We start from the raw sequence: 17,298 nt of genomic DNA on the forward strand, positions 1-17,298 counted from the left end.
TACTTCTTTCTTCTATATATGCTACTTCAGAGGGAGCCCCTTTCCCCATTACTCGTTACTAAGTGAGGTTTTATGCTGACAATTATTTTGAGTACCACCCAATAGTGTCCACTCACTTTAAATTGACGGTTTGAGTTTTAATTACTACCACGTATCACGTGCTATTCATAGTAAGCTAGAGTGCGCGACTATAAGTGATATTAACTGCTCGACTAGTCGTGACTCAAATAGTTGCGACTTCTACACTAATCACGACTAATGGTTAATTCCCAAAGTGTGGTTGCGGCAAATTGTTTGCCGCAGGCCTAAATTATAGTGCGTGTGCTGTTTAAGACTCCCTACCCTTATGGTCAAGTGACGTTTGTGCGGCACCTAAATGTAGCCCGAGCCCTAAATGTAGCCTGACCTAAACGTAGCCCCAAACATGTACCTAGATGTAGCCCTTTGTGCAGTTTGGGGCTACATTTAGGTCCGGGCTACATCTAGGTACATGTTTGGGGCTACGTTTAGGTCAGGCTACATTTAGGGCTCGGGCTACATTTAGGTGCCAGTTTAAAAGGCACAGTGAGTAAACCCCTTATTCATTGATAAAACTGGGTCAGTTTTGTCTTTCTTGTCCAAATACAGTTTTACTAAACAGGTGCAGTGACGTAGGGTGCGTATAGGTATATTAGTTTAATTCCAATCACGAAAAAACATGTCTTGCAGCAACAATTACACACATCCTATAGAGACACATTTATATTTCGATATTTAAAATGGTAGTCTTCGAAGTAACGCCCAATTACTCCGTTTTCAAAATTCTTTCCAGAGTATTGTCCAGGAAGGAGTTTATTGATAATGTCCTTAAGGAATTTTCATCTCTTTGGGCCGAAGGCAACTCGGAAGAAGTTCCCACTTCCTCTGAAGTGAACACGTTAGGCTCAGTTGGTCAACATAGTTAAAAGAGAATAACGAAAGAAAAACAACCTTGTTGCTCAACTTTGTTTGCTTTCAGATACATAATAAAAGGCTTCAGCTGAAGTCTTTTATTGTTTGAGTGAGAAATTACATCTTTCTCAAAAAAACTACGTTACTTCAGAGGAAGCTAATTCTCACAATATTTTGTGCTATAAACAGCTCACCATTGCTAATTACAAAGTAAGTTTTTATGCTAATAATTACTTGGAGTAATTATTACCACCGGTGTCCAGTGCATTTAAGTACAAGAAGATCTTGGCTGCGGTCCTTGTTGCAATATCCGTATCTTTTCAAGCAAGTCTCCGTTCTCAGTCAATTGCTTAAAAAAAAAACAGAACAAGAGGGAGAAGGCATTGTTAGAATCTTTGTCAAGAAGGAAACAAGTTGATTTAGAGATGTCTTGGGTTGCAATAATACAATTTCAATTCAATTCATCTAAATTAATTATAAAACATCAGAACTGAGAAGTATCCCGAACATCCGATAAATCTACTCTGCGATAGTAGAATAATCAAGACAAATCTCTAAGAAAAAACTCTACCTGGCAAGTAGACACACACATGGGGTAACCGCAAACCAATTATTTATAATTATAAAACATCACTTAAAGGAACGTTATACAGAATTGGTAAGAAACAAAAAACGTGAAGAACACAGATTTACATAAAAGTTACACGGTCTAATGATGATAATAGTTTAAAACATCCCTCGAAATATTTCTGTCTGAAATGTCATATTTGATGAGATATATAATCTAACTTCGCGTTTGGAGTTTTTCGCTCAGTGAGCGTTTTATTCCTTTTTTTTTTTGGCATCGATGACTAAATGGAAAATTTGTAATCGGTTTTCACTATTCTCTCGTGAGCCAGATGGCCGATCGATCTCAAACTTCGACGGGTTTGTCAGTTTATGTATATGGTGGATTACACAAATTGCTTACACTGCCAGCAACTGTTTTGGTAGCAAAAAACAATTCTGTAATGTTCCTTTAAGAAGAAAAAAGTAAATTGTTTTCCAGTATGCATCTAACGAAACAAAACGATAAATGGAAAGATAAAAAGGAGGAACTATAACAAGATAAAAGGGAGAAAATAAACAGTGACAAATGAATTACACCCATTTAAAATGAGAAGCAGGTTGCTGTCTTAATCTTTGAGCTGTGGGAAATTTGTGCATTGAGCTTAATGTAAGACGATTGATCATGGTTCTTTCCGTTTCAAAGGGCAGGGTTTTCCAGTTGGGGAATAATTAAAGGGCACTCAATATAATTAGGATTAGAGGATCACATCAACATACGTTTTCCCAGCGAAGGATTATTGGAAATATTATTGCAATTAAATGAAAAACAAATTTGAATTTGAAATATTTACTATAAAACAGTGTTCACTTTTTTTCAAGGAAATCGGGAAGTCTTCGCGAATCAATTTTTCTTTTGTGCCGAGGTGGTGAGCGTTTAGAGACTGTTTTGAGCAGTGTTGTCTTAAGAAATCGAATACAAGATAAATGTTATAAGTATAGCTATTGTTTGAACATGCATTTAATGACATCACTGTAAATTGTCATTGATATGTTTATTTTGAATTTGTAGTCGGCAATTATGTATTGTCAGTAGTTTTGAAACTTTACTTTACAAGAACAATTGCAAATTATGGCTTAAAGGGTCTATATACTTTTTGTAGGACAAAACAAAACTTGTTCTACAGATTTACACTAAACTTACACAAGTTGAAGATGAAAGAAGAAAGCTTCCCTGAAAATAATGCTTGCTGAAGTGCTGTAGTTTTTGAGAAATGAGTAAAACAACGTCATGGAAATAATGTTCGTCTCAGTGATCATGAGACGAAAATTACTTTAGCATGTAAAAACGTATTTTGAAGACATTGTTTCACCCACTCTTCATAAACTACACCACCTCAGCAACTGATTTTAAGGTACGCTTTCTACTATCATTATCTTCAAACAGTGTAAGTTTAATGTAAATCTGTGGACACTGTGTTTTGTGTTACAAAAGGTACCCATACAGTGTCTTATTATTTGTTTGTTTTTTGCTCACCTGTTGCAGTTGTTGTTTGAGTTCTACTATCTCAGTCTCCTTTTCCCTGAGGAGGGTGAGGTCTGGTTTCCGGCTCATTCCAGTCTGTAATGGCGCTACTTGGTTCTGAGATGAATAGGTGGTGAACAGTCTGTGTTCAGGTTGCTCATCTTTAACATGCCACAAGGCAATTATCTGCAGTTGGTAGAAATACATAAATAAATCATTAAATTTGCGGCAAAAATATGCAGCAGTGCAGCTGCCGTCTTACATGTGCGGTTAGAACTGTGTTCATGAGAGCAAGCTTACACTTTGTGTCATAATCCCCACATAAATCCGACAGTTACAAAAGTAAAAGCTGATTGAACAATTAAGTTTTGAGATGGGCTCCTTTTTATGATATCAAAAAGTTGATCTATAGACAGGTGCAATCGCGATAAACTAATATAAGATGTTATGGGATTTGTTTTCCCTTGGGCTGTGTACAAATCGTGCCTGTTCAGGAACTCCATGTTTTGTGTCGTGGCTCTTTGTATATGTTGGGCGCGATCGGTCAATCTGCGCGATCGGTTGATCGCGCTGCGCTATCGACCGATCGCGCTGCGCTATTGAAATATCTATTGGTCGCGCAGCAATCGGTCGATCGCGCAGCAATCGGTCGATCGCGCAACAATCGGTCGATCGCACAACAAGCGGTCGATCGCGCAACATTCGGCAACGAACATGCGCGATCAACCGATCGTGCGGGAATGGCTCGGCGCGATCGGCCGATTGTGCAGGAATGATTTTGCGCGATCGGCCGATTGTGCAGGAATGGTTATGAGTGATCGGCCGATTGTGCATGATTGGTTTGGCGCGATCGGCTGATGTTCAGAGGCCGAATTCACAAAGATGTAACATTGATTGTACCTGCAAATCAATCGTAGTGTGACGTCACTATATAAATCACTATGGTGATACTGAAAGTTTGTCCTGCTATGAATTTTATTGCTTTGAGAAATCGCCCCAAGGAATACTTTACCTGCACGATCGGTCGAACGCGCGAAACCATTCCTGCACGATCGGTCGATCGCGCAAACTCATTCCTGCACGATCGGTAGATCGCGCAAAACTTTTCCTGCACGATCGGTTGAGCGCGCAAAACTTTTCCTGCACTATCGGTCGATCGCGCAAACCCATTCCTGCACGATCGGTAGATCGCGCAAAGCCTTTCCTGCGCGATCCGCTGATAACGGGAAAAAATACTCGTAGCGCAATCGGTCAATCGCGCAAAGATGTCATTGCGCGATCGACCGATTGTTGCGCGATCGACCGATTGTTGCGCGATCGACCGATTGCTGCGCGACCAATTGTTCTTAATTTGATCGTTCAATAGCGCAGCGCGATCGGTTGATCGCGCAGATTGACCGATCGCGCCCAACATATACATGTTGTGTCACAGGCATAGAGTTATAACTATATTACGGTCACAGGTAACTTTGTATAATGATTATTACCTTGATCTTGAAACATTTCCATTACTCCATTTCAAAAAGGCCCAAGAATATACAGGCTATATCACACTTCTTGTCAATAAAGGTCACATCCATATTGCTAGACCTAGACACAATTTTTGTTCCTTTAATTTAGAATATATTATTGCCATCCTCAAAAAGTGTCATATTTTTGTTTAAGGATTCCCATTTTTTTAATCGATGTAAAGAAATTTTGGTTTACAGAAACAAAGTTGCAGTCTGAACAGCTAACTTCACACTTCGAGGGATGGGTCTATGGGGGACAGAATCTCAGGGGACAAAGTTCCCTACGACACCGGACATTGAGGATGGTTTTTTTTATGGACCAATATACATACCTTTGGAAGGAATATAAGACAGTTAGTGATAGTAGTCCCGAAGGTAATGCATGAGGCACTGAGAGTAAAAGTGATGCTGGGTTGATCAATGTCAAGTAGATGGACCAGAGGGGCGATGATAATACTTGGAATAGCCACGTTGTAGATTGCGATGGCGATGAACTTGGAATCGTTCAGATGTACCATTGTGACTTTCCTGCAAATGCAGACGACTGTTTAATGGCAATGAACACTATTGGTCTCCAATTTATTTTGAAGCATAAAACCTTACTTGGTAACGAGTAATGGGGAGAGGTTAATAGTATAAAACATTGTGAGAAACGGCTCCCTCTGAAGTAACGTAGTTTTCGAGAAAGAAGTAATTTTAAACGAATTTGATTTCGAGACCTTATATTTAGAATTTGAGGTCTCGAAATCAAGCATCTGAAAGCACACAACTTCGTGTGACAAGTGAATTTTTCTTTCATTAATATCTTGCAACTTTGACGACCGACTGAGCTCAATTTTTTACAGTTTATTTTTATTTTATGCATATGTTGAGATACAGCAAGTGAGAAGACTGGCCTTTGACAGTTACCAATAGTGTCCAGTGTCTTGAATGAAAGTTCCTTCCATTCAATGATGCAAAACCGTACGTTCAGATTGCACATGGCGTCGTCATTGACCATCTGTCATGACGCGTTCATGCGTGAAAGGCTATCATTGGCTGAGAGCAAGTATACAACCAATAGTACCCCGTTTACCAATATATATTCATGCTTAATTCGGTTGTGAGCAACATTTGCAAAATTTGTAATTGATTGGATAATGGACGGGATGGCATAAATTTATACACATTTATTTGCATATTGTTTATATTAAAATATGCTTGCAAAATCACAAGATGAATTTTATTAAACGGATAGTTAAACAGTTTAAAGTATACATTAAAGGAACACATTGCTTTGGATCGGACGACGAGGTGGTATTTGAAAAGCGTTTGGAACCATTTTGTTATGAAATGCAAATGTTTAGAAAGATAAATGTTTGATTGATTGATTGATTGATTGATTGATTGATTGATTGATTGATTGATTGATTGATTGATTGATTGATTGATTGATTGATTGATTGATTGATTGATTGATTGATTGATTGATTGATTGATTGATTGATTGATTGATTGATTGACTTTTTTTTTGACTTTTCAAAGCAAACACTTTATTCATACACAAGATGTACAGAATTTACAAAAACATAGAAACTAAAAAGTTACATAAAATAGACAATAAATATCTGTGACAAAAAGAGATCAGTAGTTGGGATTGAAATAACACCCAAATTAACACTTAAGCAAATACATTAGCATGGCATGGTAAACAAGGAATAGAAACAGAATTACAGAGTCCATTCAATGGCATTATCGGTGATCTTGAACATGTTGCAGAGACCCCACTTCTTGAGGAAAAGGGGAACATTGTTCTGGAGCTGGAAGTAGCGGTACTCTATTATGATTTTACTTTTAATACGGTATTTCCAGGTGTGAAGGCAGTCTTTGAAATTGGAGTGAACATATAACCAGTAAACACTAGCTTTGAAGCTAACAATTAAATAATTGGCTAAATCAACGTTTTCTCTCGGTCGGCCCCTGCTGTGGTGGATGAGGCACCAGTATGTTTCGAAAGTTAGTGTCAGTGTGGGAAGTAGTTGTGTGATGCATCGATGCAGAAGGTTGAGTGCTGGTTGAATTGATGGGCAGTGGAAGAAGAGATGAAGCAGAGTTCCTTTTTCTGATGGTCCACACCAGCCGCACGTTTTTGGTAGACTACGGTCGATGTAGTGGAGAACTTCCTGCGATGGTAGAATTTTGTGAAGTAACCGGTACTGTACATCACCCTCTTTCTTGGAGATGGGTGATTTGTAAACATTTTTCCACGGTATTGTAGTGGTCATTTGCAGGATGTCCCTGTGCCAAGGGGTTCGGGGGTTGTCCGGCAGAGTATTGAGTTCTTTGTTGAAGACGGGGTACAGGTGTTTGGAGGGAAAGTTGGATTTACTTTTGATGTCGTTAATTTTGATGTCAGGTGTTGGAAAGTTCAAGTGGAGAAAAGACTCAGTTCCTTCGTCAGGAGTCGTTGTAGCACCCCTTTTGTCGAAGAGTTTGGGGAAGAGATCTCGTAAGGTTTGTCTTATGTGTGACAATTCTGTTGCAAGTGTTCTTGAAGAAAGTGATTGATTGATTGATTGATTGATTGATTGACTTTTGACTTTTCAAAGCAAACACTTTATTCATACACAAGATGTACAGAATTTACAAAAACATAGAAACTAAAAATTTACATAAAATAGACAATAAATATCTGTGACAAAAAGAGATCAGAAGTTGGGATTGAAATAACACCCAAATTAACACTTAAGCAAATACATTAGCATGGCATGGTAAACAAGGAATAGCAACAGAATTACAGAGTCCATTCAATGGCATTATCGGTGATCTTGAACATGTTGCAGAGACCCCACTTCTTGAGGAAAAGGGGAACATTGTTCTGGAGCTGGAAGTAGCGGTACTCTATTATGATTTTACTTTTAATACGGTATTTCCAGGTGTGAAGGCAGTCTTTGAAATTGGAGTGAACATATAACCAGTAAACACTAGCTTTGAAGCTAACAATTAAATAATTGGCTAAATCAACGTTTTCTTTCGGTCGGCCCCTGCTGTGGTGGATGAGGCACCAGTATGTTTCGAAAGTTAGTGTCAGTGTGGGAAGTAGTTGTGTGATGCATCGATGCAGAAGGTTGAGTGCTGGTTGAATTGATGGGCAGTGGAAGAAGAGATGAAGCAGAGTTCCTTTTTCTGATGGTCCACACCAGCCGCACGTTTTTGGTAGACTACGGTCGATGTAGTGGAGAACTTCCTGCGATGGTAGAATTTTGTGAAGTAACCGGTACTGTACATCACCCTCTTTCTTGGAGATGGGTGATTTGTAAACATTTTTCCACGGTATTGTAGTGGTCATTTGCAGGATGTCCCTGTGCCAAGGGGTTCGGGGGTTGTCCGGCAGAGTATTGAGTTCTTTGTTGAAGACGGGGTACAGGTGTTTGGAGGGAAAGTTGGATTCACTTTTGATGTCGTTAATTTTGATGTCAGGTGTTGGAAAGTTCAAGTGGAGAAAAGACTCAGTTCCTTCGTCAGGAGTCGTTGTAGCACCCCTTTTGTCGAAGAGTTTGGGGAAGAGATCTCGTAAGGTTTGTCTTATGTGTGACAATTCTGTTGCAAGTGTTCTTGAAGAAAGTGATTGATTGATTGATTGATTGATTGATTGATTGATTGATTGATTGATTGATAATAAAAAAGTATAATATTATGACCCACACTAGCATGCCTCGGTTGTCCTGCTACGTCGCGAAGAAACACGGTCGGTCATTTTGTGGAGTCAAAATGTTGACTCCATAAAATGGCCGACCGTGTTAGTACGCGACGTAAAAGGAAAACCGTGCAATTTCGAGTGATATATGTGTGGATCATTATATTATACTTTTAGAAATATCTTTCCAGCCATTTGCATTTAATTACAAACGGTTTCAAACGCTTTTCAAAAACCAACTCGTCCGATCCAAGGCAACGTGTCCCTTTAATATGTTAAAGGGACATCACTAGACGAATTTTATCAAACGGCTGATTAAAAAGTTTAATCAACCGTTTGATAAAATTATAACTAAAAATTGATCAGAAAAAATGCGAAGATTAAATGATTTTTGACTTGCCTTGATTCCCAGGCCAGGAAAGCCCCATAGACTAGCAGCAGTCCCTTCCACCCAAACATGATACCTGACCACAAGAAACTGGGCGAGTTTGGCGAGTCACACTTGTTCAGTATCCGGACAATAATCTTATCGCCATCTACATCATGCTGGATGTTAAGTTGGAATGGTCATAAGAAAAATTGTAAGAGACATTCATTAATGTACATGGGCTTGATTTCACAAGTGTTGTCAGTTTTATACCGTATAGTGATTTGTAATGTGACATCACACTCTTCTTTGGAAGTGATTTGGGCTTAAGGCAATGGAGAGCTGTTGATAGAATAACACATTGTAAGAAACGGCCATCTCTGATAAAGTAACGTAGTTTTCGACGTAAAGTAATTTTCCACGAATTTGATTTCGAGGAGACCTCAGAATTAGATTTTAAGGTCCCGAAATCAAGCATTATCTGAAAGCACACAACTTCGTGTGACAAGGGTGTTTTTTCTTCCATTATTACCTCGCAACTTCGACGACCAATTTAGTTCACATTTTCACAGTTTTGTTATTTTGTGCATGCACCAAGTGAGAAGACTGGTATTTGACAACATTACAAAAGTTGTCCAGTGTCTTTAAGATCAATCCTAGCTCTTTGTGAAATCTAGGCGCTGGACTATTACCTATAATGTGTATACAACTTTATAAAAAGCATCATTGACACACTTCTGCTAAGCAAAGCTGATGAACAAAGTAAACCAGGCAACCACACCCATCATTCACATCATTATAGTTTAAATGGGGACACGGACCACGATTCGTTTAACCCGCAGCTCAGAATTGCCATCCTTTCATATGTTCCTGATTTTTGTTAAAGGACCCCTTTTTTATTTGATATTTAATAAAAGAAGAAATTCCCATTAAAAAGTAGTGCGACAGTGGCAAGTTTGGAGTGCAGAAACATTGCACCCAAACCTGGGTCAGTTAACCCTTGACCCGGAAGCTTTTAGTGTATTCGGGCCAACTCTCTAGCAGACCATAAGATCCTCAACAACTGTTGAAGCTTCAAGCGCAATCTCAAAACCTTTTTATTCTTATATTAGGTGTTCGTGATGTTTTGGTTTGTCTGTGAAGCGGCAGTGATCAATTTTGAAATTGCGCTATATAAAAACTGTTTTCATGTTATTACCAAATCGGGTAGGGTTGTTTGGACGAGTTGAATTGGGTCACATGCTGTCCAGACAGATATAATAGCGATATCAACCACGACTAGCATGCCTATGATCATGAAGAGATGATAATCAAAGATCTAGCGGGGAAAAAAGAACAAACAAAACTCTTGATACAACAATTTCATTATCTCGATTTTTACAAAGAGACTGCTTATTAAACTTTATTAAACAAAACCTAGAATTACATCTTGATCATGAAGAGATCGATGATAGTTAAAAAATCTGAAGGGAAAAGGAACCCCCAAAAATTGTGATTCAAAAATTAAGTTATCGCATTTTTTTTTTAAGGCACTGCTTATTATTCTTTATTATAAATCCTAGAATTACATAAGTCATTGAAATTATAGATATAGTTGACACGTTTATTTGAATGTTGCTACGCGAAATAAACACATTAGTGTATGTCGTGAAAGACATTACTAGAATAAATATTGTCGTCTAGTTACTGAATCGCAACTTCTTGATTTGTGTAATTCATAATCATAGACGTTAAAGATGCTATGTCAGATTTTTTGCCCCAAACATTAAAAAGTAGATTTTTTTGAGTGAATGGTATTTCAAAGAGTATCACCCGCTCTTACGAAAAAAAGTTTAACTTTTACTTTTACTGGTCAGGAACCATGACAACAAATTTAAAACGTTTCTTATAAAACACATAAGAATTGGTCACGTGATATATTGTCGGGATCCCGACAAAAACTAATTTTGAGCACTTTATTTCACTGCTACTAATAATTGGCGGACTTTTTCGAGCAATGGCTCAAATGAAAGCTTGAAACTTTCTCGACCCCCATCAAAATACCTATTGAATTTTAAATCGAAATTTTTGGGTCAAATCGGCCAAATATCTGACATAGCATCTTTAAACCAATGTTTGTATGAGGAAATTGGCTGTAGCCAGCTTGGTGTTTGTATCCGGCTTAGTGGGATTTTGCCATGTTCCCTTGATAATAATAATAATAATAATAATACTAAGACTTGTAATGCGCACATATCCACCCTGCTGGGTGTTCAAGGCGCAGAAAAACCAAAAACAAAACAAAAACAAAACACAACACAAAGAAAAACAGACATAACAAAATTAGTCATCGAAAACCTGTGACATAAGATAAGTTTTGAGAAGAGACTTGAATTTTGCGGTACAAACACAAGATCGAAGATTAAGTGGTAGAGAGTTCCAGATGGGAAGATCATTCAAACAAACACCAAAAATGATTACGGTTATATAAAGCGAACCCAAAAAGTAGTAACAAAACTAATAATTAACATGGGGGCTAAATAAATAGTCACAAATGTAGGACAACATTGAGGTACAGTGTGAACCAAGGGCTTTTGTTCCCGTACCTACGGACATACACTACAATAAACAAACTAACACACAAATAAACACATCGACGGACTAACAACCCTGACTCAAAGAATGAACATGCAGGAACTATGACATCATCTAGAAATAAATCATAGTTTTACTTACATTACAATCTTTCACATGACATTCAATATTTATTTTTTTTTTTTTTTTTATTTCTTGTTTATCCTGGGAAATCCATTCAGTAAGAAAAACTCACTGATCTCTCAATGGATCCCAACTAATAACAATCTACAGAAGTGAACTTAAAGGAACGTGTTGCCTTGGATCGGACGAGTTGGTCAAAACAAAAGCGTTTGTAACCGTTTTTTATAAAATGCATATGGTTGGAAAGATGTTTTAAAAGTAGCATACAATGATCCACACAAGTTTGCCTCGAAATTGCGTGGTTTTCCTTCTACTGTGCGAACTAACATGGTCGGCCATTTATGGGAGTCAAAATTTTGACCCCCGTAAATGGCCGACGTGTTAGTCGACGAGGTAAAAGGAAAACCACGCAATTTCGAGGCATGTTTGTGTGAATCATTGTATTCTACTTTTACAACATCTTTCTACCCATATGCATTTTATAAAAAACGGTTACAAACGCTTTTCAAAGACCAACTCGACCGATCCAAGGAAACGTGTTCCTTTAAGATAAAAGATTATAAATTTACACAGTAAAACATTGCACATAAGTTTAAAAAGACGCTAGATCCAAGCACACATAAACTACAAAATAATTACTAAAAATAATAACTGCTCTAGAATTGCAAGGGTCGTGGGTCCAAATCCCACCCGAGTAAAATGCCTGTGATTTTTTTCTACAGGACTCGGGAAAGTACTGAGTATACAGTGCTACACACATCGGTGTATATGGGTAAAAACCAAAATTAATACAATAATTACCCTTGTTCTCTTCGCCGTTCTATTACCGAAAATCACATGAACTCTCCAAGTCTTTGCGAAAAGACCGCCGAAAGCAAGCGTGAACGAGATGGGCAGAATCCACACTCGGGCCTGGCAAAACAAAAAAATAGACGTTGATAAAAAGCCATTTTGGAATCCACGGTTATGGCTTTGGATTCTGCTTCAGGCCCCGTTCTGTCTTCTGAAGCCCAACCTGCTGAGCGCGTACGCAAAGCTATGCAAAGCCGGCCTCGTACAGGGCCAAATTTCATTGAGCTGCTAAGCACAACAATTTGCTTAGCATGAAAATTCTTCCTTGATGAAAACAGGATTACCAACCAAATTTCCATGTGTTGCACATTGCTTGTTACTGGTATTCAGCTGCTATCTGCTTATCCTGAAAATCACGAGGAAATTTGGTTGGTGATTCTATTTTTATCAAGGCATCAATTTCATGCTAAGCAGCTCTATGAATTTGGGCCCAGGTCACAACAACTAAGAAATCGTGGCCGTATGCGATTTGTTCCCGACCGTCGGGATCACGTCGAAGTTGAAATTGTTCTATCCTGCGACTGTTAATTTTTCGAGCGGCGACTGTTTCAGATTTTGTCTTAAAATCATCGCAGGAACGCCCAGTTCGTAAATAATCGCCGACTGAAAAGTTCCCGGTGGTCTTAGCTCATGCACAGTGTGATCCTGAAAAGTCAGTCGCCGACTTATTATTATTTTTTTTTTGACGCAAGGTCGACCTGAGGCCACCTTAACAACTGCGGCTGCGGGCCAAGCTAGTCTGAGCCGATACTGGAACCGAATCTTGAGCCGTAGCCGTGGATTCGAAAAGGACCTATGGATGATGACCGTACCCGAATTGGCGGCAACGGCTACGGCTAATACTGTTGCTACGGGTGTTGCTAAGGACGTCCCATACTTCAACGCAAGATGATGCAAACGTCTAGCCGTAGCCGTAGCTTAAGCCGCTAATTCTGACACAGCCTACTGTTGGGGATGTTTCTTACCAAACATAGGCTGTTCATGGCTGATTTTGATACAAGATTTCCGTCTAGCCCGCTGAGGATGACGTCGGTGTAGCACATGAAACAGCCGATGGCAATGACGTTGTTAACTTTGGGGCATGACAGTTTCACCACCCTCGAATTAAGAAAACACACAGCTTTTAAACTATAAAATAATACCAATCACGCTCGTATGCACAAAAGATAGTTTTATATCAACAACTTAATTTCACTCTCAATTATTACCAATAGTGCTCAGTGCTAAAAAAAATAATAAAACCTACTTTCTATTTCTGCAGCTAACGTTAAATATCAAGAAGACGACTGTCATGACCATCCCTATCAAGGCGAGGGAAGCGAACACACTGAACGTAGAGGGCTCTATACCAAGGTAAACCACCTCTCGTGACGGACCATCTCTGGGTACGATGCCACCTCAAACAAAAGAAGAAAATCAACGTAAGTGTTTTGCTCATATAATTTCGGTATTTATAAAAGGTACTTATAAAATTGCTGTATTTTCTATAGCTGCACTTGTATGATGGTATTACGCCATTGTAATTTATGTACCATGCATGCTATGGTCATTTCGCCCCACCCCCCCCCCCCACCCGGCAAAGTCGCCCCCTGCAAAGTCGCCCCCTGCAAAGTCGCCCCCTGCAAAGTCGCCCCCTGCAAAGTCGCCCCTGCAAAGTCGCCCCTGCAAAGTTGCCCCCTGCAGCAAGCTTGCCCCCTGCAAAGTCGCCCCTGCAAAGTTGCCCCCTGCAAAGTCGCCCCCCGCAAAGTCGCCCCCTGCAAAGTCGCCCCTGCAAAGTCGCCCCTGCAAAGTCGCCCCTGCAAAGTTGCCCCCTGCAGCAAGCTTGCCCCCTGCAAAGTCGCCCCTGCAAAGTTGCCCCCTGCAAAGTCGCCCCCCGCAAAGTCGCCCCCTGCAAAGTCGCCCCTGCAAAGTCGCCCCTGCAAAGTCGCCCCTGCAAAGTCGCCCCTGCAAAGTTGCCCCCTGCAGCAAGCTTGCCCCCTTCCTGAACAAACTCACCCCTCACAATGTTGCCCCACAAAGTCGCCATTCTCGTCAGGCATGGTCGCCCCCCCCCGACAAAGTCGCCCCCGATTTCTGAGAAAATGTGTTAAGTCTTGTAAGTCTTGCTACCATTGTTCAACTGTTACGACTCGCTTAATATCCAAGGCATTACCTGTGAAGACAAACTTGCTCTCTCTCATCCATTGTAAACCAAATGGCCTATCATGGAGATAAAAACCGACTGTCTCCTCCACTCCATCTGTCAACAAAACATCAGAAATTATATTGAAAATGTGCAAAATAAACAAGTTGCAGAGCAAACGTTGATTTTGTTTCAAAGTTTTAAAGTGACCGCACCGTGCGTCATACTGTTCACCAAACATCCTGGTAAACTTTCTACATGACGACGAGTTTGTGAAAAAGGTGAGACTTTTTTCATGTTCGTCTTAATATTAATGTTCTTCAGTATTGCGATAACTGTCACAAAGTAATTGATGAATTACACAACGCGTCACCGGCCGCTATAATTTGATGAAAAACATGGAAAGGTGTATAAGCGCTCTGCATGAGCACAACTCTCGGCCAATGATAGTCTTTCCCGCGTGCACGTTTCATCAAAAATTGTGGTCAATGACGTAATCTTGTGCAATCCATCTTTTTGCACATTGGCGTAAACAGAGTAGAGAAACGTCGCCACTGCCCATTAATGACTGTGCAAGTTTACATAGCTTTAGCGTAGCCGGGCTTTTTGTTTTTTTCCATTTGGGTCCCACCAAATGTTCTTGCATACACTGACAAATTTCTTTGCTAAACTTGGCCCACACAAAATATTATAAGTTCCTTTGTAGATATACCTTTGTATAGTAGGCAGGTATATGAGGGGATATAGTCTTTGATGAAACATGGACTTCGGGAGACAGTCAGAGCATGCCATGAGCAAAATTTATGTCTAAAAAGACCATTGCAGTTCGTCCTTTGAAATAGTATGGACACAGAATGGCAGGCGTTTTAAAAATGGCAGGCGTTTTAAAAAGATTTGTGCACAATCCGCTGTGCAAGTTTACTCACTGCGCGTTATTTTCCAATTGAATCACTGTATCCCATGAAAACACTTGTTCTGTAAGACAAATTCCCGTCTTTATCAGCAAGTCCAATTGAAAGCATAAACACTGAGAAGTTGTGTAGTCATTGTATGAGTTTCTTGTGGGGGAAATGTGTTCAAATCCTTTGTGAAAGCTTACGTCACTTTACTTTTATCCAATGGAATCATTGTATCCATTGAAATCACTAGTTCTGTAAACCAGTACATGTCTTTGGGTGCGTTCGTTTAGCTTCCCTGGGTCTACCCCGCGGTGCTCACTCGGGTGAGCCCCTGACAAGAGCTAAACGAACGACCACTCACCGCTCTCGTAGTGACGTCGTTTACCTGGGGCCAGCCCCTAAGTGACCCACTCCACAAGCAGGGCACTGGGGGCTGACCTGGGTGAGCCCCTGGAATGACGTCAAAAGCTAGTCGAACGCACCGGGGATGACCCAGGGAAGCTAAACGAACACACCCTTTATACGAAGTGAACCAGTCTAGCTGTAGCCTTCATTGACTCTATGGATTCGAGACTGTTTGTCATTAGGGCAAAGTGTTTTTCTCCACATGCATAATTATGTTTACTTGACATCATAAACACATACAAATATTGTATTGTTGTGTTGTTTTGTTGTGCTGGCAATTTAGCATTCAAAAAAGAATCTGCTATTTGGATGGTCGAAACGTCTGGTTATTGACTAATTTTGTTGTAGTGTTGTCATTAAGCCTTCGAGATAAACTCCGCTAGAGTCGAAATGTCGGGCCTTTGTCTATGGAAATAGTGTAGACCTTGTAACAGTTTCCTAGTGAGAAGGTATTCAAACCTTTTGTGAAAGCTTACGAGACGTCACTGTACGTTATCAAATTAAACCATTGTGGGTATTCGGTGAAATCACCGGTTCTAGAAAACCAATAAATGTCTTTATCCGTAAGGATAAAGACTGAAAACAAGTGTTTATGGATTTGGCAATGCTTTCGATGCTGCAATACAAGGACAGTGGCATTAACAGTTTTGTAGTTTCACTCCACTTTCCTATCAGAGAAGCTCTTCTTTTTAAGCGGGATTTGAGGCGTTGCATGATGAGGTACCAATGTTGGTTTGCGTTAAAGGCAGTGGACACTATTGGTAAATACTCAAATAATTATTATCATAAAATCCTACTTGGTAACGAGTAATGGGGAGAGGTTGGTAGTATAAAACATTGTGAGAAACGGCTCCCTCTGAAGTGAAGTAGTTTTCGAGAAAGAAGTAATTTTCCACGAATTTGATTTCGAGACCTCATATTTAGAATTTGAGGTATCGAAATCAAGCATCTGAAAGCACACAACTTCGTGTGACAAAGGTGTTTTTTCATTCATTGTTATCTCGCAACTTCGACGACCAATTGAGCTCAAATTTCAGACGTTTGTTATTTTATGCTATGTTGGGATACATCAAGTGGGAAGACTGGTCTAGGACAATTACCATTAGTGTCCAGTGTCTTTAAAATCATTTTTAGATCTACTTGTCAGGTAGACTTTGGTCTTTTTGTCTTGCTCTACCGCGGCGGTAGATTTTCGTAATTCGGGAGACTTCAGATCTGTCCTGCTTATTTTGTTAGGGACTTTCATTCAGGGATTGTCTCTTTGGATAGTGATTTGGTTCGCTTTTGGGCAATCCAATAGGCTTCTGGTAGCTTTTTCTGTTTGATTTGTAATGTCTCTCAATGGCTTCCTAATGTTTTTAAATCCTACATTTTCTGTTATTGTTGCTGTGTGTTTTTGATGTTTTTAAAGCCTGCAAGAATACAAAAATAAATTAATAAGTATTACATTTTTAGTGGATCGTTATTAACTGCACTACCCCGGAGTGCGTTCTCATCGGTATCATAGTGTCGACATGTTTGCTCTAGTCATCGTCAGGAGACTGCCCTTGCTTTTGGAAAGGGGCATTTTATTAGTATTTTCCCTAACTTTATGAGAAACTCTCCTTTTGGAATTGAGAGAAAAAGCTTACAAAACTAGTCTTACCTATGAGTTGTTCGATTTTATAGGGCGATAAACGATTTCCTGACAAGTCAAACAAAACCAACCCCTGTACAAAATAACAAACAAATTATGTTAATCACACTATAAGTTTCGACAATAATGCAG

The 17,298-nt window shown here is 39.6% G+C and overlaps 1 protein-coding gene across 1 annotated transcript in view; it reads right to left on the reverse strand.

Annotated features, from left to right (window-relative positions):
- Window positions 1–553: 553 nt before the first annotated feature.
- Window positions 554–17,298, reverse strand: part of LOC139951601 (gamma-aminobutyric acid type B receptor subunit 2-like) — a 40,944-nt gene continuing 24,199 nt past the window's right edge. Inside the window, exons 8-17 of the mRNA XM_071950569.1 lie at window positions 17,176–17,239; window positions 14,257–14,343; window positions 13,351–13,501; window positions 13,070–13,202; window positions 12,054–12,164; window positions 9,754–9,873; window positions 8,589–8,734; window positions 4,845–5,040; window positions 3,014–3,187; window positions 554–1,279 (exon numbers count right to left, since the gene is read on the reverse strand). Coding sequence (XP_071806670.1) covers window positions 1,199–1,279; window positions 3,014–3,187; window positions 4,845–5,040; window positions 8,589–8,734; window positions 9,754–9,873; window positions 12,054–12,164; window positions 13,070–13,202; window positions 13,351–13,501; window positions 14,257–14,343; window positions 17,176–17,239 — 1,263 coding nt within the window. The 3' untranslated portion in view covers window positions 554–1,198. The remainder of the gene's footprint in view (window positions 1,280–3,013; window positions 3,188–4,844; window positions 5,041–8,588; window positions 8,735–9,753; window positions 9,874–12,053; window positions 12,165–13,069; window positions 13,203–13,350; window positions 13,502–14,256; window positions 14,344–17,175; window positions 17,240–17,298) is intronic.

The sequence above is a fragment of the Asterias amurensis genome, chromosome 19 (genome assembly GCF_032118995.1).
Source record: "Asterias amurensis chromosome 19, ASM3211899v1".
NCBI classification, from domain to species: Eukaryota; Metazoa; Echinodermata; class Asteroidea; order Forcipulatida; family Asteriidae; genus Asterias; species Asterias amurensis.